We start from the raw sequence: 23,824 nt of genomic DNA on the forward strand, positions 1-23,824 counted from the left end.
GTACTGTATGATTTTTCAAATGAAAAGTATAGTTAGGGTTAGGGTTAAGGGTAATGTATACTGTAGCGGAAAGAAAGTTCCAAATACAGAAGAATAACTTAAAATATTTGTACAAAATATATATTTTTGTATTCATCTTTTTTTGTGTTGCGCTGTATTACAAGATATGTAATATTGCTCATCTTAAGTCTTACTGAATACTTAAGTATGTCAAACCTATATTTATCAACGTGCATGGAAGAGTTTACGAGAGCCAAAATAAATTACAATAAATAAATACATAAATAATTGCAGTGTATTTGCCTATTGTGTAACCAAACACTTGTTCTTGCAGAACGGGCTCACACCACTGCACGTAGCGGCACATTATGACAACCAGGAGGTAGCACTCTTACTGCTGGACAAAGGGGCCTCTCCTCATGCTACAGCAAAGGTCAGGACTCAATCCTAGACCATATCCTTACAACGCAGTGTTACCTATCGCAATGTGTGTGGCCCTGGTGGGTGGAGAGTCTAAGGGGGTCCAGGGGCATGCTCTCCGAAGAATATTTTATACAACTTAATTTCAAACACATCGATCTGGTGCAGTCTAAGAGCAAAATCAATAAGCTACATCCAAGATGAATGTGTGCCCTTGATAATCTTTGAAACATAAATACACCAGTTGGGAAAGGCAATGACAAAACAAAGAAGTCACACCCAAAAAACATGGTAAAACATACAGGAGTTTAATGCCAAACAGGAGTATAATTGGGCTGCATGCAGTAGCTCAGGGGGTAAAGCGCTGGAATCAAGAGGTTGCATGTTCGATTCCTGGCTCCTCCAAGTTATATGTCGACGTGTCTATGGGCAAGACACTGAATCCCTAGTGCCCCCGATGAGCGGGTAGTTGCCTTGCATGGCTGACGCCGCTATCGGTTAGTTAGTGTGTGTAAAACGGAAAGTGTGAAGCACATTGTAAAGCACTTTGGGAGGTCTTCAGTGACTCTAAAAGCACTATGTAAATGCAGACCATGAATGCAGACCAAAAAGAAAAATCTGCTCGTCATTTAATTCAACTAATGATAACCAGTGTTGTTCCGATGACGATGCTTTATGGTATAGTACCACATGATGAAGATGCTGTATCTGTAGTCAGTTCAGGTGGCTTCGCCTACTACTGGTAACTATGAAAAAAACATTACTATCTGTTTCACATTTGGGACCAAACCTCAACCCACAAAAACTGGCATGAGAAGGATGAGCGCCACCAAGCTGTACTTGCCCAAGACACACCCTCCCGGTCGCCCCAACGACCTTTAGCGAGTAAACAGACCATATCACCAATATTATTTATTATAATATAATAGTTGTATTGGTTAGTATTAAATATCTGTACTGCTGCGTTTGTGATTGATGCTATGACAGGATGCTATTTCTTCTTCAAGCAGGTAATTGTAACAGACAACTTACGAGCTACAGTTAAGCCCCGCGTTCACCAAAGAGTCTTCCTAATCTGAGGAATTTTTTTTAATTGCTTGCAAAGGAATTGCGAGAGGCTGCTGGGCAGGTTTTCTTCAACGAACGCTCGGCGCACAAAGAAATTTTCAGGTCGCCGAAAGTTTAATCATGTTCAACTTGGGAAAATGCGCTGGTCGTCAGTGCCACATTTCGCCCAGCCGTCTAATCACGGTGCAGGTGGGGCGGGCCAAAATGTTCCATGTGGGGGAGGCCAGAACTGCAGGCAGAGGTGCTCAAAACAAGGGATTGTTTTTAATAACAGACCAGTAGCAAATTAGCTATCTTAGGGCCCGGTCACACAGCCGTTTGCGTCTGTATCGCGGCTGAATCACGACCAGAAATTTCTGCCCTTGAAGCAGACGCTGTTGCCCGCGTTGAGATCGCGATACAGACGAGATACAGCCGTGCTTTACACGCGGCAAGAAATTACACGCGGTTGGCCGCGCAAAAAAGTTTTGCGCTGCTCAAAACTTTAGACCACGGGTAACCACGGGCAGCACACGTGGTACACACGCGGATATGACGCGGTACAGACGCGGAACGACGTGCTACAGCCGCGGCCAGGGCGCGGCTACACGCGGGTAGGACGCGGAATTTTAGCGGGTAATCGCAGGTGGAGCACGGTCATAGCACGTTTGTTCTGCGTCTGTATCGCTGCTGAATCACGTGAATTAGCGTGTGTAACGCGTGTGACGGTCAAACGCCTTTCTCCGCGTATATTCAGCGCGATTTGCCGAGCACACGTCAATTGTGCTCGAGACGTCAAGGGGTGAACATGGATCCCCGTCACCGTAGTGACCTCGTCTTAATCCATTTTTATTTCTTGACATTTCTGTTCATTTCATAACAAGATAATAAACTAAAAATGAAAAACTATTACAATAATAACATATTGGCTTCTTCTTCGGTGCCATAGCTTGAAATCTTGATCTTCACGGGACTGTGTCTTGAGCGGTTATGATTTCTACAGCCCGGCTCGGCAGCTTTTATACCAGTGGTCCACACGCGGAAAGGACGTGGAACTGACGCGATGAGGAAGCGGAACAGCCGCCGGCGTCTGTTTCGCGGGCATACCACGGATGAACAGCGGGTTGGCCAATTTTGCGCATTTTCCACCGCTGGCAACAGCGTCTGCTTCACGGGCAGAAATTTCTGGCCGTGATTCAGCCGCGATACAGACGCAAACGGCTGTGTGACCGGGCCCTTAGCAACAAACAAAGTGTCCAAACAAGAAACTAGAAACAACAGGCAGAACAGGAAATTGAAAATGCATGGATCAAAGTGACCACAGAACAAACAAACCTGACGTGGTGGTGGAAACTAAATGTCAACAAACGTGTTGATATCAAAAATTCCTTCTTTAAGGTCTGTGCCCCCTTGAAACCTCTGTTGAGGTGTGTCAAATCCCATCACAAATAACCCAATGTCATCTTTGCAAGTGTGGAGCAATAACCAAGTAGCAATGTGTAAGCGGGAGTTTGCGCTTTAGCACGGGGGTAGGGGCTGACTGGCCATGATTCGATCTGACTGACAAATACACGTCATGACGTTTGCGATCATTTATATAATGAGAAATCTAAAAGTTATTCAAAATTGCATTCATATCCCGGCTGACAGATCCCTTAATTGCCAGGGTTGTAGGGGCACTACTGCCAATAAACATCAAGGTGTTAGAATGGCCATGTCAAAGTCCAGACCTCAATCCAATTGAGAATCTGTGGAAAGAACTGAAAACAAACTGTTCACAAACACTTTCCATCCAACCTCACTGAACTCGAGCGGTTTTGCAAGGAGGAATGGGCAAAAATATCAGTTTATCGTTGTGCAAAACACAGAGAGACATACCCCAAGCGACTTGCAGCTGTAATTGCCGCAAAAGGTGGTGCTACAAAGTATTAACTCAATGGGGCTGAATAATTTTGCACACCCACTTTTTCTTTTTCTTTTTTTAAGTTTAAAATATCCAATAAAGTGTGTTCCACTTCATGATTAAGTCCCACTTATTGTTGATGCTTCACAAGAAATTACAGTTTTATAACTTGATGTTTGAAGTCTGAAATGTGGCAAAAGGTCACAAAGTTCAAGGGGGCCAAATAGTTTCGCAAGCCACTGTATGTCTTAGGCAAGTACAGCCTGGAGGCGCCCATCTTCTCCCAGACATTTTTTTGGATTGGGGTCTGATCCCTCCCACATGAAACGGATGATACAAATAGCGCTTTCCATGCTTACTAGTAGCAGGAGAAGCCTCCTGATCTGACTCAGATACAGCACCGTCATCATGTGGTCGCCATTGTTTTTCAGGGTGCAACGTCATACTACTCTTTAGAGATGATCGGGACCACAAAAATGACTGGCAGTACCGTATGTGTGACAATACTGATACTAAATCCTGAATCTCTAAGGAAAAAAGGATTTTGTTCCAAAATGTACAATACGCATTTCATCATTTGTGGCTTTCATATTTTTTGTTGAAAATAATCTTGTGGTGATAACATAAAGTCTTTTGCTGTTAAAACATATAAAAGGCACAGGTAGGTCTTTAATTCCTGCAATTTAATATATGTAATTTTTTGTATATAAATTCATTGTATCCAATCTTTTATTACGCAGCAAAGGAAAAAAATGGCCACAAGTAAAATTAAAACTGACAAAACTTAAATCCTCCACCACCTGGTGGTACAAATACTTTCATTCAGTATAAAAAATATAAAAATTGATTTGAATACCTGGCAAAAATACATGAACTATCCCTTCGGTAGCCATCGTGTTTGTCTGTCGTCTTCTGCATGCCTTGGCACTGGTTTTCGTTGGCATTAGAGATCAGTTGGTCAAATATTACATACTAGGGCTTTAAAGCATTTGTACGCAGTGCTTGCTTGTAATATATTTTATAATTTTTGGTAAATTATTCTCACTATACGAACAACATTGTGTGGATGTAATATTATGTAGTACGATAGTAATGCACACTGCTTCCCTACGGTTCATATAGAAATGAAGCGCATAGTAGTCTCACCAAGACGCAAGGTATTTCCAAAGGCTTGCAGGAATTACATATTTTTTATAATGCTTTTTATAAAAAGTTTACGAGACTCTGGCGGTTCCAATTAAACCTTGACGTCCCGCCAGAATCTACATTCATATGGAAAACACTGCAAAGTGACTGCTTTGTTTTTCTTACAGAATGGCTACACTCCCCTCCACATTGCAGCCAAGAAGAACCAAACTAACATCGCACTAGCGCTGTTGCAGTACGGTGCCGAGACCAACGTTCTGACCAAGCAGGGCGTCAGTCCGCTTCACTTGGCTGCACAGGAGGGACATGCCGAAATGGCTGCCTTGCTCCTGGGCAAAGGTGCTCACGCCAACACAGCCACAAAGGTACAACAGATACTTATATGCTTGCTTAATCAATCATAGTTTCTCACACAATGTCTTTTTTTGTTTTGCAGAGTGGACTGACTCCTCTGCATCTCTCAGCTCAAGAGGACAAGGTTAGCGCTGCAGAAGTGTTAGCCAAACATGATGCTAACCTTGACCAGCAAACAAAGGTACATGTGGCATTTCGTTGTAAAGCAGTCATAGTTTATCACACACACACACAAACACACACACCCACACAGATATAATAAATCAGTGGCGGACCGTGCAGTTTACACACGCCTTTTCACTCTGGCTCAATTAGCCAGTTAGTTCGCAAAGGACACACATTTTCCCCTGGGATTCTGTCTTATTGACTTTGAGAGTTTAAACTTGTTTTGTATCTTATTTTTTGTACATCTTTGAATTGTTTTCATTTGTTTCCCGTGATTTGTGATGTGTTTTGAATAACAAATGTAAAGTTTATTTTTGTATTACATTGATTATTTGCTGTAGCCAGTCAATGTTTTAATCAACATTTTTTTGATTAATTTTCGGAGATTCAGAGTTCCTTGAAGTTGAAATTAAAGTTGCTTAGTATGAATAAGGGTCAAAGTTTGAATGAGTTACACAACACAGCGACATCTTGTGGTAGAGTTAAAAAAAATTATACTATAATTTAGTAGAATAATAAATATTTTTCTATTTCTCTTTATTAATTCATTTTGTACATAACTTTACATTATTATTCGTAATATAATGATTAAGGGAAAATGCTTTTTTGTTTTCTCTTTTTTTCGTTCCACAGTTTTTGTTCTTTTTTCTTTTTATATTTATATTTACTGTATCTTTTTAGGTTGAATGTTTTGCCGAATCAATCCAACCCTTAATAACTATTTTATGGCTATAAAATCGTTATTGCAACTACAGCTGTGATACATAAAAATGCATCAATAATAACATCAAAAAATTGCAGTATTATTTAGGAATACCGCCACGTTGTACTCACCAAAATTATTTTCTATTCGAACACAAAATCCACGCTCTTTTATTTTTTCAAGAAGGTTTCACTTCATTCAAGGTGTTCATTTCTATTGTCGTTGAAGCTAATGCTAAATGTCGAGCTTATCCTGTCGTTTTCATTCTTTTTAGGGCTGAAAATGTCTGTCTAACAGAAACGGTGGACACGCTGAATATACTGGATTTGCTTTTTTACACTTTTCTTTATATGTTAACTATCAATTGTGGCTTTATTTAGGCAAAGCACAAAAATATAGCATCAGTCATTAATTAACGAGTATTGATGGACAAAATATAACATCACACATGTGTATATATACATTTAAAAAACACATATACATTATTCAAACATTATTCAAATACATGATTTCATTATTTAGATAATTAAAAAATAATACTCGAATGGAGAGTTTGTAATATCCAGTGCCTGCTCCTCACTTAGGTCGCTGCCATATTTCCCACCACTTTGTGCTTTTTGGTACTGGTCACACCAGATATCACAGTGTGATCTAGTGGTCAAATTTTACACTCTGGGGCTTTAAAAGAACAACAGAACAGAACAATAAATCTTTGCTGAGTAGTAGGATTTCTGTCTCCTGCTGGTGTAAAGTCACTACTGCAATATTTCTTTTGAGAGAATGCCCATTGAATGTTCTACAAAGTTTCTCATCAGTTTGACGAGGTGAAAAATGTTTTTTTTTATTCAATCTTCAGCTTGGCTACACACCCCTAATAGTAGCCTGTCACTATGGAAATGCCAAAATGGTCAACTTCCTTTTACAGCAAGGTGCCAGTGTCAACGCCAAAACCAAAGTAAGCCATATTTTAATATTTTGTTCATGTTTTCTTTTATAAACACTCACAAACCTGCAAAGTAGCCCTTCGCAGCCCTATTTTTAACATGTGCTCTGCTGCCTCCGGCTGCACTGATGCTGTTTGTTTTTGGCGGAACGAACAGGAAAAAAGAGTTACCACGAATGACACAAATGTGCTCTCTCGGCCCTCGCTCTAAGGAAAAGTCCACTGAGATTAATGGATCACAGGCAAAACAGTGCAGTTCATTTTAGATGAGCCACAATAACAAAAATAAGAAGTATTTCGCATACCCACGGTTTTAGCAAAAGTCTATTAGGGATACTGGATCATGGCCATAACCGTGCATTTTGTTTTAAGAGGGCCAGAACGCCTTCCGACATAAGTGCCGTTTACCGGTCCTCACTCGCCCAATATGAGATTGGGGATAATGTGTGCAGTTCATTTTGGATGAAAATACAGTATAGTCAGCAAAAAAAAAAAATGCGCTCTGCCGAATCTAGCTCACAGCAATTTGTGATCCGGGTTAATGGATCGCAGAATATGTTTCAACCTGAATAGTGATGGGTAGGGGCTTTCACTAGATCTTGTCGGGCTCGATAAAATGTCATTAATTTACCTGTGAAAATGGCCATTTGTCCCAGGTTTCATGTACGATACTCTATTTTTGCTAGAGAAGTAAGGCAGAGAAGAATGAGAAAAAAATGTTCAATCATAGTACCTGAATAGACTAACAGTGTTGTAATAAAGTGTGAGACAAGAAAATGAGTTGAAGAGATTCATAGACTAAGCGTCCAGAGATTTTAAGGGCACGGGTCTCTCATATACATTGGGGGGAAAAGTATTTAGTCACACACTAGTTGCGCAAGTTCTCCCACATGAATTTATTAGAGGCATGTAATTGTTAAAATGAATAAACTTCAACCATGAGAGACAGAATGTGGAAAAAACAAGAAAATCACCTTGTTTGATTTTTAAACAATTAATATGCAAGTCGTGGTGGGAAATAAGATCTCATCTAGAGCAGTGATGCTTTGGGGCTGTCGTTGGGCAACACAAATTTTCAACTCCTTCTACAGATTTTTTACAGGGTTGAGACCTGGAGACTGGCTAGGCCACTCCAGGACCTTGAAATGCTTCTTACGAAGCCCCTCCTTGGTTGCCCTAGCTGTGTATTTGGGATCATTGTCATGCTGAAAGACCCAGCTACATCTCATCTTCAATGTCCTTGCTGATGGAAGATTCTTACTCAAAATTGCTTAATGCATTGCCCCAGTGATTCTTTTCTTTACAGTGATCAGTCGTCCTGGTCCCTTTGCAGAAAAACAGCCCTAAAGGCCCGGTCACACAGCCTTTCACGGGCGTATCGAGGCTGAATCACCGCCAGAAATTTCTGCCTGTGAAGCAGACGCGGTGGAAAATGTGCAAAATTGGCTAAACCTGCTGTTTACCCGTGGTATGCCCGCGAAACAGACGCAGACGACTGTTCCGCGTCCTTATCGCGGGTAACCGCAGCTGCATCACGTTTGACCGTGCTTACACGCGGTACACACGCGAATGCACGTGATAACACTGCGATACAAGCGCAGAACAAACCTGCTATGACCGTGCTCCACCCGCGATTACCCGCTAAAATTTCGCGTCCTACCCGCGTGTAACCACGTCTTGGCCGCGGCCGTAGCACGTCCTAGCATGTTCGTACCGCGTCTTTACCTCGTGTGTACCACGTGTGCCGCCCGCGGTTACCCGTGGTCTAAAGTTTTGAGCAGCGCAAAAGTTTTTCGCGCGGCCGACCGCGTGTGAATTTCTTACAGCGTGTAAAGCATGGCTGTATCTCGTCTTTATCGCGATCTCAAAGCGTCCAACAGCGTCTCCTTCACGGGCAGAAATTTCTGGCCGTGATTCAGCCTCGATACGCCCGTGAAAGGCTGTGTGACCGCGCCTTAAAGCACGATGTTTTCACAACCATGGGTAACAGGGATTATGGTGTTTTTTGGATGCAATTCAGTGATCTTTCTCATCCAAACACAAGAATCTGTGTTTCTACCAAAAAGTCCTATTTTGGTTTCATCTGACGGTAACATATTCTCACAGTCCTGTTCTGGATCATCCAAAGGCTCTCAAGCAAACCGCAGACGACCCAGTGCGTGTACTGGCTTCCACAGGTAGACACGTCTGGCAGTGTAGGATTTGAGTTCCTGGTGACGCATTGTGTTACTGATGGTAACCTTTGTTAATGTGGTCCCAGCTCTCTGAAGGTCATTAACTCGCCTGCCCCCGTGTGGTCCTGGGGTTTTTGCTCACCGTTGTTGTTTTAATTTTGACGCCACAGTGCGGGAGATTATCGGTAGTCTTGTATGTCTTCCATTTTTACTAACACTTGCTCCCACAGTGTATTCCTTTACACCAACCGTTTTAGCTATTGCATATTCAGTCTTCCCAGGTCTACAATTTTGTCTCTGGTGTATTTTGACAGCTCTTTGGTCTTGGCCATAGGAGATTTTTGAAGTGTGACTAAGGGTGGTTGTGGAACGGTGTCTTTTATATTGATAATGAGTTAAAACTGGTGCCAATTATACAGGTAATGAGTGGAGCCTCGTTTTACCTCGATACAAGAAGTTAGACCTCTTTAACAACCAGAAATCTTTCTTGTTTGTTGGTGACCAAATACTTATTTTTTCACTCTAGTTTAGAAACCAATTCTTTAAAAATCAAACAATGTGATTTTCTGTTTTCTCCCCACATTCCGACTCTCATAGTTGAGGTTTACCCGTGATGACAATTACAGGTCTTTTTAATCTTTTAAAAAGGAGAACTTGCACAATTGGCTGTTGACTAAATTCTTATTCGTCCCACTGTAAGCCTTCGACTTTGACAAATTATCCATTTTTTTAAAATTAGTTCTTAATTTGTGTGATACTTTGTTTGTTTATCCTACAGAATGGCTACACGCCTCTCCACCAGGCAGCACAACAGGGGAACACACACATTATCAACGTTTTGCTGCAGCACGGGGCCAAACCAAGTGCTACCACAGTGGTGAGAAATGCAAAAAACGGGTGGAAAATTTAATTCAAGAGAAAAAAACTGATGTTCTTTACCATTTTAGAACGGAAACACAGCTTTATCCATTGCAAAGCGTCTGGGTTACATCTCAGTGGTGGACACACTGAAAGTGGTCACTGAAGAAGTCATCACCACCACCACGGTAACTGCTTCGATTTATCATTTTTGAGACAATAAAGTCAGAAACCTTTTACAATTGTTTCCCTTCCAAATGTTAGACGGTGACAGAAAAACACAAACTCAACGTCCCAGAGACCATGACGGAAATCCTTGATGTATCTGATGAAGAAGGTACGTTACTATTATTATATGTATGTATATACATTATGTATACATATACATATATTGTATGTACATAAACATATATTGAGTATATATATATATATATATATATATATATATATATATATATGTTGTCAGAACCAGAACTGATGGTAGACCCATACGCGTACAAAAGTTTATTGGATAATCGAGGAAGTCAGGTGCAGGAAAACAAACGGCAGCGATCCGGTGCTCGCTAGCCACAAGGAGCAGGGAGCTCATGGGATCGGAGTGATCGGAATGCGGAAAGGGTCGAGTAACCGGGCAGGCGATCGGAGCGTGTTCTGTGGGCAAAAACGGGTCACTAGCCGGAGCAGGATATCAGAGCGTTGTCGAAGGAAGGGAAAAGTCAGGGAGCCGGAGATGATTGGGAATTCAGGGACCGTCGAGCAGGATACAGATGATGACCAGACAGACGAGAGTCAGAGTTTGTGACCAGCAGTGACTTGAGTAATGAGTTTAAATAGGAGAGGAATCAATCAGGCAACGAACAGGAGCTGGGGCCAAATGAATGGGAACTTGTGAGGGCAATGACACACATATAATCATATATATGTATGTATATACATATATATATATATATATATATATATATATATATATATATATATATATATATATATATATATATATATATATATATATATATATATATACATATATATACACATATATATATATATATATATATATATATATATATATATATATATATATATATATATATATATATATATATATATATATATATATATATATACATATATATACACATATATATATATATATATATATATATATATATATATATATATATATATATATATATATATATAGATAGATAGATAGATAGATAGATAGATAGATAGATAGATAGATAGATAGATAGATAGATAGATAGATAGATAGATAGATAGATAGATTATCCATCCCCGTAGGGGAATTCACACTTCCACTTGTGTTTAAAATAAAACAATAATAAAGTAAAAGGAATATAATACATAAATACCCAGTGTAACGTGTTGATTTTGACTATTTAAATAGTGCTACATAAAATACACACTGTAATAAAAATAGGGTAATATGCAATGTGGGGGTGTGGTTTAATGTGGGCTATTAATGGAGTTAAAGAGCCTCATGGCATGAGGAAGAAATGATCTCCTCAGTCTGTCCGTTGAACAAGACTGTGACAGCAGTCTGTCACTGAAGCTGCTCTTCCGTTTGGAGATGATGCTGTGTAGTGGATGTGATGAATTGTCCATGATCGACCGCAGCTTTTTCAGTGCCTGTCTCTCAGCTAGTGTTGTCAGGCTGTCCAGCTCTGTGCCCAAAGCAGAGCTCGCTTTCCTCAACAGTTTATATATATATATATATATATATATATATATATATATATATATATATATATATATATCATCTCATTAGCTGCACCGCTTATCCTCAGTAGGGTCGCGGGGGTGCTGGAGCCCATCCCAGCAATCATCATCTTGGGAAGCTCCTGTGTGGGTTCAATTCCAGCTACCGGACTTACTGTGCGGAGTTTGTATGTTCTCCCCGTGCTTGCGTGGTTTTCCTCCGGGCACTCCGGTTTCCTCCCACATTCCAAAGACATGCATATCAGGTGGATTGGTCGGTCCGAATTGTCCCTAGGTGTGAATGAGCGAGCGAGTTGTCCGTCCCTGTTTGCGGGAGTCTCGTACTGGTAGGGTTACCCAAGCCGAACAGGTCAAAGGATAGAGTCCAGACCAAGAGTGATCCCAAAAGCTGGTGGCGGCACGCTTTGAGGCGGTTTCCTGCAGACCTGGATCACGTTAGCCGCCTGCAGTTGTAGAAAGATGCCGGTCGTCTAGGGTGTCCCTTGCCACTGGAACCATCTTCTTTACAATCAAGATAGTGGCGTTGGGGAAAGCGCACCCCTTACGCCACTTTAAAAACCATCATTGCGCAGGTATCCTCTTTTACGTGAGTCTCCAACCACAATCCAGGATCGGACTGTTCAAACATCAGCAGACTCACAAATAAAAGAAGATGGTCATCATCGACTCGATGGACAACCCCAACGATATATATATATATATATATATATATATATATATATATATATATATGTATAATATTCTTATTTGTTGTTTTATATTTTTACATTTCTCTTTATCTATTACATTTGTAATTTATACATTTTTTTCTATATTTTTTATTTGTTTATACATTTTAAACATATATTATGATTCTGTTCGTATATAATTTGGTTTATTTATTGGTATTTATTTTCATTTTTAAATTCTATTCCTATTCATCATTTTTTCCTATATAATATTTAAATTGTATTTACTGATGGGCAAATACCTGTACCAGGTATAGCTGTTATAATTACTTTACAGTAATGGTTCTTGCTAATAGATGTTCCAATTCATATGTATTGCTTAAGTCACTTACAGTATAAAATGAATTTTATGTACCGAATCAGGCATTGGTATCAATGAGTACTTAAAAGGTGAGTATCATACTTATAAAGTGAATGTCCTGCACTTATGGGATTACAAGCATAATGGACCAGCATTCCTGGGCATTCTGCTTGGTCAAGGGAGCCAATTGGGCGTGCCAAAGAGTCACAAAGCGACATGCACCTCCTAAGCCGCTTGTACATGAAAGCAGATGTTTATTGATTTTGATAGTAATTATAGGGGTGGCCTTGACTCAAAACCTACCTAAAGAATTTCCCAGAAGCCCATAGTACAACTATATTATTTTTCACGAAAATCGGTCCAGCTGTTTCGGAGCCTTTAAGTCACATACCAACACACGCACACGAATCCGGATTTACATATAAGTTTGGATTTGGCATTATTGTCTCTAACATTTTCGAGATGAAGTGTTTGAAGTGTTTGAGGAGTATGTTAGGAGTGACAAGATTGCATTGATTGAGAAATCAAATTGTGACATTGAGATTTATTGGTATTTATTGGTATCTCAATTGTGTGATTGAACAGAACTGGAGTAGTAGTGGAAATGAGCAAGCGTGTGGATAAGAGAGTACTCGGTTGGTTTGGACAGATAGAGAGGATGGATGAGGAGCGAATGTTGAAGAGGATTTACAGAGCAGAAGTAAATGAAAGGAGACCAAGAGGAAGGCCGCGATTGACGTGGATGGATATTGTCGGAAAGAGGTCTAATTATAATGGAAGCTCGAGCGCTTGTTGGTGATAGGAATCACTGGAGAGGTGTCGTGAAAGGATAGTAGGATGTTTGGACGCGTTCTAAGGGATGGGCAGGGCACCGTATGATGCGGCAGGGGTAAACCAGTGAAAGCTGCTGTTGTATTGTGTCACCCTGACCCGAGTGAAATGGCCGCTTTCTGTGTCCCGTTTCATCTGGAGGGACGAAAGCATGATTGACCTGGGTGCCGAGGTACTTAACTTGTGGGTGTTTGGGCATTTGGGTTGGCCATGGTCCAAAAATTTTGTGTGTGATTTTTTTTGCTACTTTTTCCCCTTTTTATTTTCTTAGTTTTCTTTGGGTTTTTTGTATGTGTTTGTCTCGCTGTCGGTCACCCCTCTCGAGGGATATGACCAGGGTAGATCGATAGATAGTCTCTAACATTGCTAACTCTATGCTCTCACTGAATTATTGTGAAGGCCAAACATTTAGATTAGGAGAAAAAACATTGACATGGCATACTTGTCTTTCACACAGGTGAGGACACCATGACAGGCGATGGGGGCGAATACCTGAGAGCCGAGGACCTCCGAGAGCTGGGTGACGATTCCCTGCCCGGTCACTATTTGGACAGTTTCAGTTACATGAGTCACAACTTAGACAGGTCCAGAAGAATAAACCCTAAGAAAAGGTTAAGGTTACATTAATGTTTGTTATATTTCTAAACGAGATCCCGTTGTTCCCAGGCCTCAGCACCAAAGCTTCCACCAGAGGGACGGCGTCCTCATCGAGGACATGATCACCAGCCATCAGGTAAGAACATACTTCAAAATAAAATACAGTAGAACCTCAAGATAAGATTTTAATTTGTTCCAATGATGTCATATGTCAAACAGATCCTTTATCAAAACAATGTTTCCCATTACAATACATCTAACTTTTTTGTTTTGTCTTACAGTACACTACCAAGATATGACATTTAGCCCTTCTTAAGAGTAGGTTATAGTGAGGGATAGAGACCTATGATAACTCGCTAATGCATTCTGAACCCCCGGTACCTCAGTTAAAAACATTAAAGTAACGAAATAATATGTAGTATGTACCAATTATATGTAGTATATGTGTAGATGATTGAAAAACGTAAAATTAACATCCACGTAAAGTAAAAATATTTTCTTTTCTTTTTTTACCTTTGATGTAACGTGACTAAAGCTGGTCAAGTGGAGTACCAGGTGGATGCAGGGGGCTGGGGGTGGGGTTTACGTCAAAATAAAATCAAAATATTAATAACAGCCCCGATCATAGATTGGTCATGGTCATGTAATTTAGCAAGGGTAGCGATTTGTGAGACTACTTCAAATTTTTTGTTAATCTCAAGCTTCGTTTCCATGGTAATCATGTTTTTGCCTCTACTTTTAGCATCACTGCAAGCTTTATGACTACAGTGAATAAACACAGTATAAAAACATAAATGAAGAGAGAAAAAAATCAGCTAATTGCATATTGTCTGGTTACTGCCATATTACATATGATGTGCCTTCTTAATCTCAAGCTTTGTGTCCATGGTTATAAATTGTTTGCCTGTAACTTTAGCCCTACTGCAGGCTAAGGAAACCACAGAAAATAACATTTTCTACATAAAAAAACAACAAAAAAACGCTGATTCGCAGAGGCTTTACAAAGCTATCATGTTTCACTTCTACCATCAGCATCACTGCAAGCTTAGGGTGGAAACAAACATAGTACAACAAACAAAAATGAAGAGAGACAAAGACATTGTGGGAGAGAGATCCGCCAATAGCATATCGGCAATTGCCTGGTGGAAGCCATATTCCATAGCGAGCGGAACGACATGTGTACCTAGATCATTTTTTATAAATAATAATGGATTCAAACAGATCGCCAGCATTATTAACTCAAGAACAGACACGAAACTGCAAAAAAATATATACGAGATAATTAGTGCAGATTTAAATCAGAAGACAATATGAATGATTCAGCATATTTCGCATTACACGGCTTTACACTACTCCCTAGTGTAGTGAAGGTGCAATTCCACTTGATTCTGATGGAGCCTCATGTGCCCCAGTAATTGATAACCACTGCTGTAAAGTCAAAATGTCATAGGACAATGATGCCATATCACTGGTTCTAGGGTGCCTGTTAAGTAAAACACCTGATGAGTCAGCGGTCTTTTTCGGTCTTTAGGTGTCAGCACTTTCGAGGGAGCAAGACAAGGACTCATTCCGCTTGAGCTGGGGGGCCGAGCACCTTGATAACGTGGTCTTGTCCTCAAGTCTTCTGAACTCTGGGTAAGATCATGAACACACATACACTTATTTTTTTATTTTATTATATTATCCAATCAAGGTTTCCTATGCACAACTCCTGTTTTAAAACTCTGAGTTTTCTCACAATTTATTTTGTGTCTGGTGGCTTCTGTGTGCACACACTTGTCCTTTGTGATCGGTGATGGCGTGTTGTTGTATTCTGCTTTTAGCCGTTCGTCTCCTTGCCTAGACCATGACAACAGCAGGTGATTCTCCTTGCTTTGCATCCCTTTCTTAACTTCGTCTTTGTGCTTTTCCTTGTACTAAAAATAAGTGCTCCTCTGTGTCCTTTTTTGTCCATGCATGGTTTGCTGATGTACAAGTTTTCACATTTCTTTAAAGCTCCAGTGTGTATTTTATAGCGAGTCCTAATTGTGTAAAAAAAAAAAAAAAAAAAAAAAACTTTACTAATGTAAATGAAACACCATTTAAGCCAAAACACATGTACTATGTCACAATCAAGAAGACTTGTAGCTTAAGAAATGTGTAATTATATTACATACAGTGCTGTAAAATATTTAAAATATTTACCCCTTTATGATTTATGTGTCTTTTGCATATTTATCACTCAGGTTTCAGATTATCAAAAAAATAATAATATCACGCAGAGACAACCCGACGAAATACAAAATGCAGTTTTGATATGCTGTTTCCATTTATTAAGGCACAAAAAATATCTAAACCTATCTGGCCCTATGTGAAAAAGTATCCATCCATCCATTAGCTGCACCGCTAATCCTCAGTAGGATCGCGGGGGAGCTGGAGCCCATCCCAGCTATCTTTGGGCAGTGGGCATGGGACACCCTGAACTGGTTGCCAGCCAGTCAAGGGGCACACAGGGACATACAATTCGCTCACTCATTCACACCTAGGGAAAAATTGGACCCCCGAATTAACCTAACATGCATGTTTTTGGAAGGTGGGAGGAAACCGGAGTGCCCGTAGGAAACCCACGCGAGCACGGGCAGAACATGCAAACTCCACACAGGAGGTTCGATCTCATGACCTCAGAACTGTGCCGCACACGCGCTAACCACTGCACTGCCGTGCAGCCCTGCACTGTGAAAAAGTAATTGTCACAAATTACAAAGTAACTGTGTCTAACCACAGTTTTGGGAAAGCTGAATTTAATTTTCAGGCATCACTCAAAATGTTGAATCCAGGAATCACTTCAATTGAATCTGTTAGACAAAGTGAAGTAGGCTAAAAAAATCTCAAGAACACAATTGACATGCCACGATGCAAATAAATTGCAGAAGAAATGAGAAAAAAGGCATTGAAATCTTTCAGTCCGGAAAAGGTCTCAAAGCCATTTCCAAGGCTGTAGAGCTCCAGCAAACCACAGTCAGAGCCATTATCCACAAATGTAGAAAGTTGGTGGCAAACGTTCCCAGGTGTGGTCGACCAACTATGATAACTCAAAGAGTGCGACAACAGTTCATCCATTACAAAATAACCTAAAAAAAACAACCAAGGAAATGCTGGCCGCGCTGGCCTCAGTTAAGGTGAGTGTAATTGACTATAATAAAGACACTGGCAAAATGGGGCAGATAGGTCTAGATTTTTTTGTGCCTTCATAAAGCATTTCAAAACTGCCTTTTGTATTGCTTTGGATTGACTCAATGTGATATTAAAATTGGTTTAATGATCTGAAACCTTTGTTAGGGATAATTAGGCAAAAAAAACACAGAAAGCAGAGGGAAAATACTTTTTCTGAGAACTGTAACTTTAAGAAGCTGACATGGTTGGCGGTTTCGGAGTGATTCAAGTATTCCACTTAAAATTTCTCTCCTTCCCGCAATTACTTAATAGCCTTAAAGTTCATTTTGACCAACATTTTTGTCATAAATAATGGTTTCAAAACAAGGTGTTAGCAGAGTTGTTTCTTAATAAATGTCACTAAATACTTGTCACAATTCTAACTTTACGAATCAAGTGGTCATTATCCTCGATTTTGTTTAATCAATGTGAATCCTTCTCTTCAGACCTCAAATGCATTGTTTGTCATTCATCGTTTTTTTTTTCATATTTCACGCAAACTACGCTTAAAAGGTAGAAGGCAGACGTAACACTCGCGTCTGAATTATGAATTGTGTTATTGATTAAGAGACTCGTAAAATATAATATTGAGATTTCTTCGCACTAGTCTCAAAGGAGAAGAAAAGTGCTGCAGCGTCATTAGTGGTAGAAACACGGTATTGCAATACCGTCCGAAATACGTTCTAAAGTTAATAACCGTAAATTCCGGACTATAGAGCGCACCTGTTTGTAAGAAGCACCCACCACATTTTAAGAGGAAAACCGATTTTGTACTTACACAAGCCGCACCTCTATATAAGCCGCATGCGCCCACATTAAAAATTTAACACTAACACAAAATTAACCCAAACCCGACTTTAAGTCCCGCGATTGAAACTAAATGTCCTTCATTAAAGTACACAGTCCAAAAATGAATGGAAAATGATACCGGTACTTAAGGTTTGATGCAGACCTGCAGAGTTCCAGTTGAAAGTAATCCAAGGAAAAAAGTGTATATTTCCAAAGGTAAGGGTGGGCAAAATATATATCCACTATTGTCCGCCGCGTCCACAAACAGGTCTGTCTGTTCCTCACCTTTACCCCACTTCCCGTCACCCTGCGTTTGTTCCGCCCCTTCTTTTTCATTTGCCCGTGCAGAATAAGTGTAAAATAAATACAAATAAATACATTACAAAAATATACAGTTGCAAATACATATTATACATCGTTACCGTATTTTCTTCACTATAAGGCGCACCGGGTTATAGGGCGCACCCCAAAAAAATAGTTTTTGGTCCTATTTTTGACATACATAAGACGCACCGGATTATAAGGTGCTACAATGGGAACATCGACAAAACAGTCAAATAGTTCAGTCAAACTTATTACCCCCCTTTAACATTCCGAAAGCTTGCAAAGATGCAAATACGTGTCGAGAACACGTGCGGATGCGGTGTCCGTACGATGTCACTCAAATGCATCGTTTCAAATATCATTCGGAAGGTTAAAGTCTTGGGATTCAAGAAATGCCAACCATTCCTTAGTTTCTATTTTCTTTTTCGCTCGCAACTTTACTGTGCATATGACAATAAACACTTGGAATTGAGTTTGATTTAAAAATAGACACTCCATCCATTATCTGCACCGCTTATCACAGAAACATCGAGTTCAGTCTGAAAACAAAATACAGGGATAATAAATAGCCAGAGTAGCTCACCAAAGTCGTTGTGTTCATAATGTCCTCTTATATCCGTGAGTGTAGTAAATCCAGGAAAATAAAATATTTACAAATACAGAATAGTAAAAAAATGCTTTCTTTATGCCGTCAACCACGTGCTATACACATTCATCTTTTTCGGCCAATTGCAGGCTTTGTTTTGCCGTTTAAGCCTATGCCAGCCTGTAAATGATAAAAAGGATCCGCCCCTTGACCTCCGAATAACTTTAGCCAATAGTGATCGATTCAAATGATGATTGACACATATTTTTCGGCCAATTGCAGGCTTTGTTTTGCCGTTTAAGCCTATGCCAGCCTGTAAATGATAAAAAGGATCCGCCCCTTGACCTCCGAATAACTTTAGCCGATAGTGATCGATTCAAATGATGATTGACACATTGGTTAGACAATGAAACGCCGGTAAATAAATCCCAGCATACACCGCGGACTGCTTGGCGTTCGGGGGAAAATCTAGTCGGCGGCTGCAAGTTAGTTGGAAGACTTTGCGACTTAATGTTGATCCATAAATAAGGCGCACTGTATTATAAGGTGCATGGTCAGCTTTTGAAAAAAAAATAAAGGCTTTTAGGTGCGCCTTATAGTGCGGAAAATACGGTACACATATTTACAAAGAAAGACGGGACACCGAAAGAGTTTTCAAGGCTTTAATAATAATAATATAACTTTCATCCCAAACAGTGCCTGTGACAGGGCAGTTAATGGTAGCAACACGCTCGCAACACAGTAAACGGGTCTGTTAAAAAAACATACCGTACTTGTAAAAATCTCGGTAAACCGTCCTCATCTTCCTCATGTGCTGCGTCATGTGCCTTTCTTTTTGAATTTTGCATGATAAGGGTATGTTTACGCTAAATTAATCTATACACAAGCCAAGAAGTTGCAGTCTTCCTCGGCGCATTTATTCCACCGGTCTAAATCTTACCGTTTGTAGTCGAGCGCCGCTGCCGGCCGTTAGAAAAATTACGTAAATTGGCCGCATCACTGAATAAGCCGCAGGGTTGAAAGTTTGGGAAAAAAGTAGCGGCTTATAGTCCGGAATTTACGGTATATCCCCGCAACAGGTTCGCCGGCCATACGTCCCCAACCCCTGACCCAAACAGAACTCACTTTGTCCTTTTGTAAATAAAAAAACTGAATTATGACTGAATGTCTCCCCCTTCCCGTCCCTCCTTTTGTCCTTGTCAAGCAAATCCTTGGACACACTTTTAAGCTACTTATATTGCTCGCCTGTCTTTTAGCTTTCTTGTCAGTTTCATGGTGGACGCGAGAGGCGGAGCCATGCGCGGCTGTCGTCATAACGGCTTACGAATCATCGTGCCACCGAGGAAGTGTTCAGCCCCTACCAGGGTGACATGCCGGCTTGTCAAGAGACACCGTCTAGCTTCAATGCCTCCCATGGTGGAAGGAGAAGGGCTGGCCGGTCGCATCATTGAAGTTGGACCAACCGGAACCCAGTTCTTGGGGTGAGCAATGACGAATGGGGGGGAAGTTTTTCCGAGCTTTCGCCAGTGTTTGGCTTTTTTGGGGGTTTCCTGTTCACATTGTCTTTTTCAATCCTTCCTGTGCTGCACACGGATCAGTAAGCTTCACCTTCCAACAGCTCCGCCCCCTCTCAACGAGGGCGAGAGCCTGGTCAGTCGCATCCTTCAACTGGGTCCTCCAGGAACCAAGTTCCTCGGGTAGGAGGGGTACACCCTGCCCGACCCCAAGACCCAGTTTCCATCCAAGATCGTGTTCTTTTTGTTATTGTATATAATCTGTTTTTTCTGTTTTTGTTTATGATATGCTAATAGGTAGAATTTGTCTGCATGAGCTGTACACCTTAATTTCCACACCACAATTTATATTATAGGGCCCACCACTCAAAACATAGTCTTTTGTCATATAGTTTTAATATTTAAGGTGTGCTGAACTACATTAATCACTTATTTTTCACAGGGATTGCGTTCCAAAAATGTACCGCAGTAGTCAAAACCTGCAAAGTAGAAACTTTTATTGATTTATTTACTGAAGAACTAACCTAATTGACAGGCTCTAGTTTTTGTTTAATAAAATAAATTACTGTACTTTATAAGCATTTTTTACAAATACTTTCTGTCAAATTATTATTCTTGGAATGATCTGGCCGTTTTATTGCCTATCTGTACAAATTACGGACTTGGTCCTCTTTACACGAATCATTGCCACCACCATGTGGACATTATGCATTTCTGCATTGACCTTCCGGTTCTGTGTTACAGAAACCATAGATTTTTTGGTTATCAAACATTTTTAAAAAGTGCCAGAGAGTTTAGCATGTGGAGAAATTAAACTTTGTTGGGGATAGAAATAATCCTCCTCTGCCTTTTGGTGCTTTTGTGGTCTTTCGTTTACCTGATGGCTTTTGGATAAACTTAAAAATTTTACAAATTTGCACATACATAATGTATATTCGGCAAGCTGTTGTAAGTATGTGTACAACATCATTGACACGCAGGCAGACAAGCAGAAAAAGGGCGGGGCAACTGTTTGGCCAATCAGAATGCAGAACACAATACACAATGAAAATCTGCGAAGTAGCGAAAAAGCGATACAAGGGATTACTGTAAAAGGAGCATGGAATTCAAACTGCACTGTATTTAGTTGTGTGTAACAGTTGCACATTTTATCCACTTACGGTACAAATTTGTGGAAGTAAACAACAGGAATCAAACCCAGGTCACGGCGGTGAGAGTGGCGAAACTTGACCTCTAGCCCGCTGGTGATATAGATAGCATGTAAAAAGGCATAGATTGTATCACATTAACACACCATTTACAGTTGTATGCAAAAGTTTGGGCACCCCTGATTTTCCTTTATAAATCATTGGTTGTTTGGATCAGCATTTTCAGTTAAATATATTATCTAGCAGACAATCACAGTGACATCTGAGAAGGGAAATGAAGTTCATAGGATTTACAGAAAGTGTGCAATGAACAAAAGTAGACATGTGCATTAATTATTGAAACATGAATATTTTGTTTGTTTGTTTGTTTGTACATGATTCAATTGTTTGTTTGTTTGTACATGATTCAAATTGAATCTTTTCTTCCGGCGCCGTCACGAATGGCAGCCACTCCAGCAGCTCCCGTGTTATTTTCGATTGTTCTCGATTGTTCTCAGCTCAGGGATGCTGCTGGAAATGTGAATTTCCCTTCGGGGATGAACAAAGTATCTATCTATCTATCTATCTATCTAATTTAGGCACCCTTGTTGTTTTATTTATTGACTACCTTTAGCACTAATTGTTGGAACACAAAATTTGTATTGTAAGCTCTTTGACCCTTGACCTACATACACAGGTGAAGCCAATCATGACAAAGGGCATTTAAGCCGGCCAGTTGCAAGTTGTTCTCTTCTTTTTATCTTCTCTGAAGAGTGGCAACATGGGAGCTTCAGAACAACTTAAAACAAAAATTGTTCAACATCATGGTTTAGGGGAAGGATACACAAAGCTCAGAGATTTGAGCTGTCAGCTTCCACTGTGAGGAACGTAATGAGGAAATAGCAGCCCACTGGTGCTAGTTAAAGCCAAGTGGCAGGCCAAGGAAAATCTCAGATAAGCATAGGCAAAGGATAGTGAGAACAGTCAAACTCTACCCACATACTGGCAATCTTGTTAAAGTTGAAAGTTGTATGGATTCCAGTCAGTATCAGCAGATTCTTGCAAACAATGTTCTAGAACCAGTGACAAAGCTGAAGTTGGGCCGGGGCTGGATACTTTAACAAGACAATGACCCCAAACACTGCTCAAATTCTACTAAGTCATTCATGCAGAGGAACAACCACAATGTTCTGGAATTGCCATCTCAGTCCCTAGACTAGACCTGGGCACTCCGGTCCTGGAGGGCCGTCTGTTCTGTGTGATTTTTGAGGTTATAATCACCAGTATCGTTAACGAGCACTTGCTAGCTTGCTAATGAGGTTACAATTTGTATCACCTGAGTTAAAGAAGAGCAAACTTCAAAATCTGGCAGGACGTATGGCCCTCCAGGACCGGAGTGCCCAGGTCTGCCCAAGACCTAAATATTATTGAAAATCTGAATTGTGATTTAAAGCGGGTTGTCCATGCTCGGAAACCATCAAACCTGACTGAAGTGGAGATGTTTTGTAAAGAAGAATGGTCAAAAATACCTTCAACCAGAATCCAGACCCTCATTGGAAGCTATAGGAAGTGTTTAGAGGCCGATATTTCTGCAAAAGGAGAATCTACTAAATATTGATGTAATTTTTCTTTTGGGGTGCCCAAATGTATGCACCAGTCTACATTTGTTTAAGCAATTATTGAAGATTTTCTGTAAATCCTATAAACTTCATATCACTTCTCAGATATCACTGTGTTTGTCTGATATTTGATATTTGAAAGATGTAAATAAATGCTAAAAAAGCACAAGGGAATGAACTCTTTGGTGTAACTGATGATAAATCTATTGACAAAAAAAAATGCCAATTACTTCAAAAAGGTCGTTTGCACTGAGTGGAGGGCTTGCGAAAAGTCTATTAAAGTCTGGGTTGGTAGATTTATTTACAGTGAAGAAAATAAGTATTTGAACACCCTGCTATTTTGCTATTTCTCCCACTTATAAATCATGGAGGGTTCTGAGAATTTCATCGTAGGCGCATGTCCACTGTGAGAGAGATAAACTTAAAAGAAAAATCCAGAAATCACGATGCGTTTGTTTTTTTTAACAATTGATTTGTGTGATACAGCTGTGTATCATGTAGAATTCTGACCCTGAAAGACCTGTTAGTCTGCCCATTAGAAGGGCTCACTCCATGTATCATCTTGAATCAGATGCACCTGTCTGAGGTCGTTAGCTGCATAAAGACACCTGTCCACTAAACAATCAGTAAGACTTTAACTTGTACTATGGCGAAGACCAAAGAGCTGTCCAAAGACATCAGAAACAAAATTGTACACCTCCACCAGAGTGGAAAGGGCTATGGAGCAATTCCCAAACAGCTTGGTGAAAAAAGGTCCACT

General features: G+C 40.2%; 1 protein-coding gene across 1 annotated transcript in view; it reads left to right on the forward strand.

The window, feature by feature from the left end:
- Positions 1 to 23,824, forward strand: part of ank2a (ankyrin 2a, neuronal) — a 153,675-nt gene that overhangs the window by 77,595 nt on the left and 52,256 nt on the right. The window contains exons 18-30 of the mRNA XM_088343031.1: positions 335 to 433; positions 4,684 to 4,881; positions 4,953 to 5,051; positions 6,595 to 6,693; positions 9,634 to 9,732; positions 9,803 to 9,901; positions 9,978 to 10,050; positions 13,774 to 13,900; positions 13,983 to 14,049; positions 15,445 to 15,548; positions 15,737 to 15,772; positions 20,061 to 20,285; positions 20,403 to 20,501. Of these exons, the coding sequence (XP_088199157.1) occupies positions 335 to 433; positions 4,684 to 4,881; positions 4,953 to 5,051; positions 6,595 to 6,693; positions 9,634 to 9,732; positions 9,803 to 9,901; positions 9,978 to 10,050; positions 13,774 to 13,900; positions 13,983 to 14,049; positions 15,445 to 15,548; positions 15,737 to 15,772; positions 20,061 to 20,285; positions 20,403 to 20,501 (1,424 nt within the window). The remainder of the gene's footprint in view (positions 1 to 334; positions 434 to 4,683; positions 4,882 to 4,952; positions 5,052 to 6,594; positions 6,694 to 9,633; positions 9,733 to 9,802; positions 9,902 to 9,977; positions 10,051 to 13,773; positions 13,901 to 13,982; positions 14,050 to 15,444; positions 15,549 to 15,736; positions 15,773 to 20,060; positions 20,286 to 20,402; positions 20,502 to 23,824) is intronic.

The sequence above is a fragment of the Urocampus carinirostris genome, chromosome 8, assembly GCF_059441175.1.
Source record: "Urocampus carinirostris isolate Australia breed hairy pipefish chromosome 8, RoL_Ucar_1.0, whole genome shotgun sequence".
In the NCBI taxonomy this organism is placed as follows: Eukaryota; Metazoa; Chordata; class Actinopteri; order Syngnathiformes; family Syngnathidae; genus Urocampus; species Urocampus carinirostris.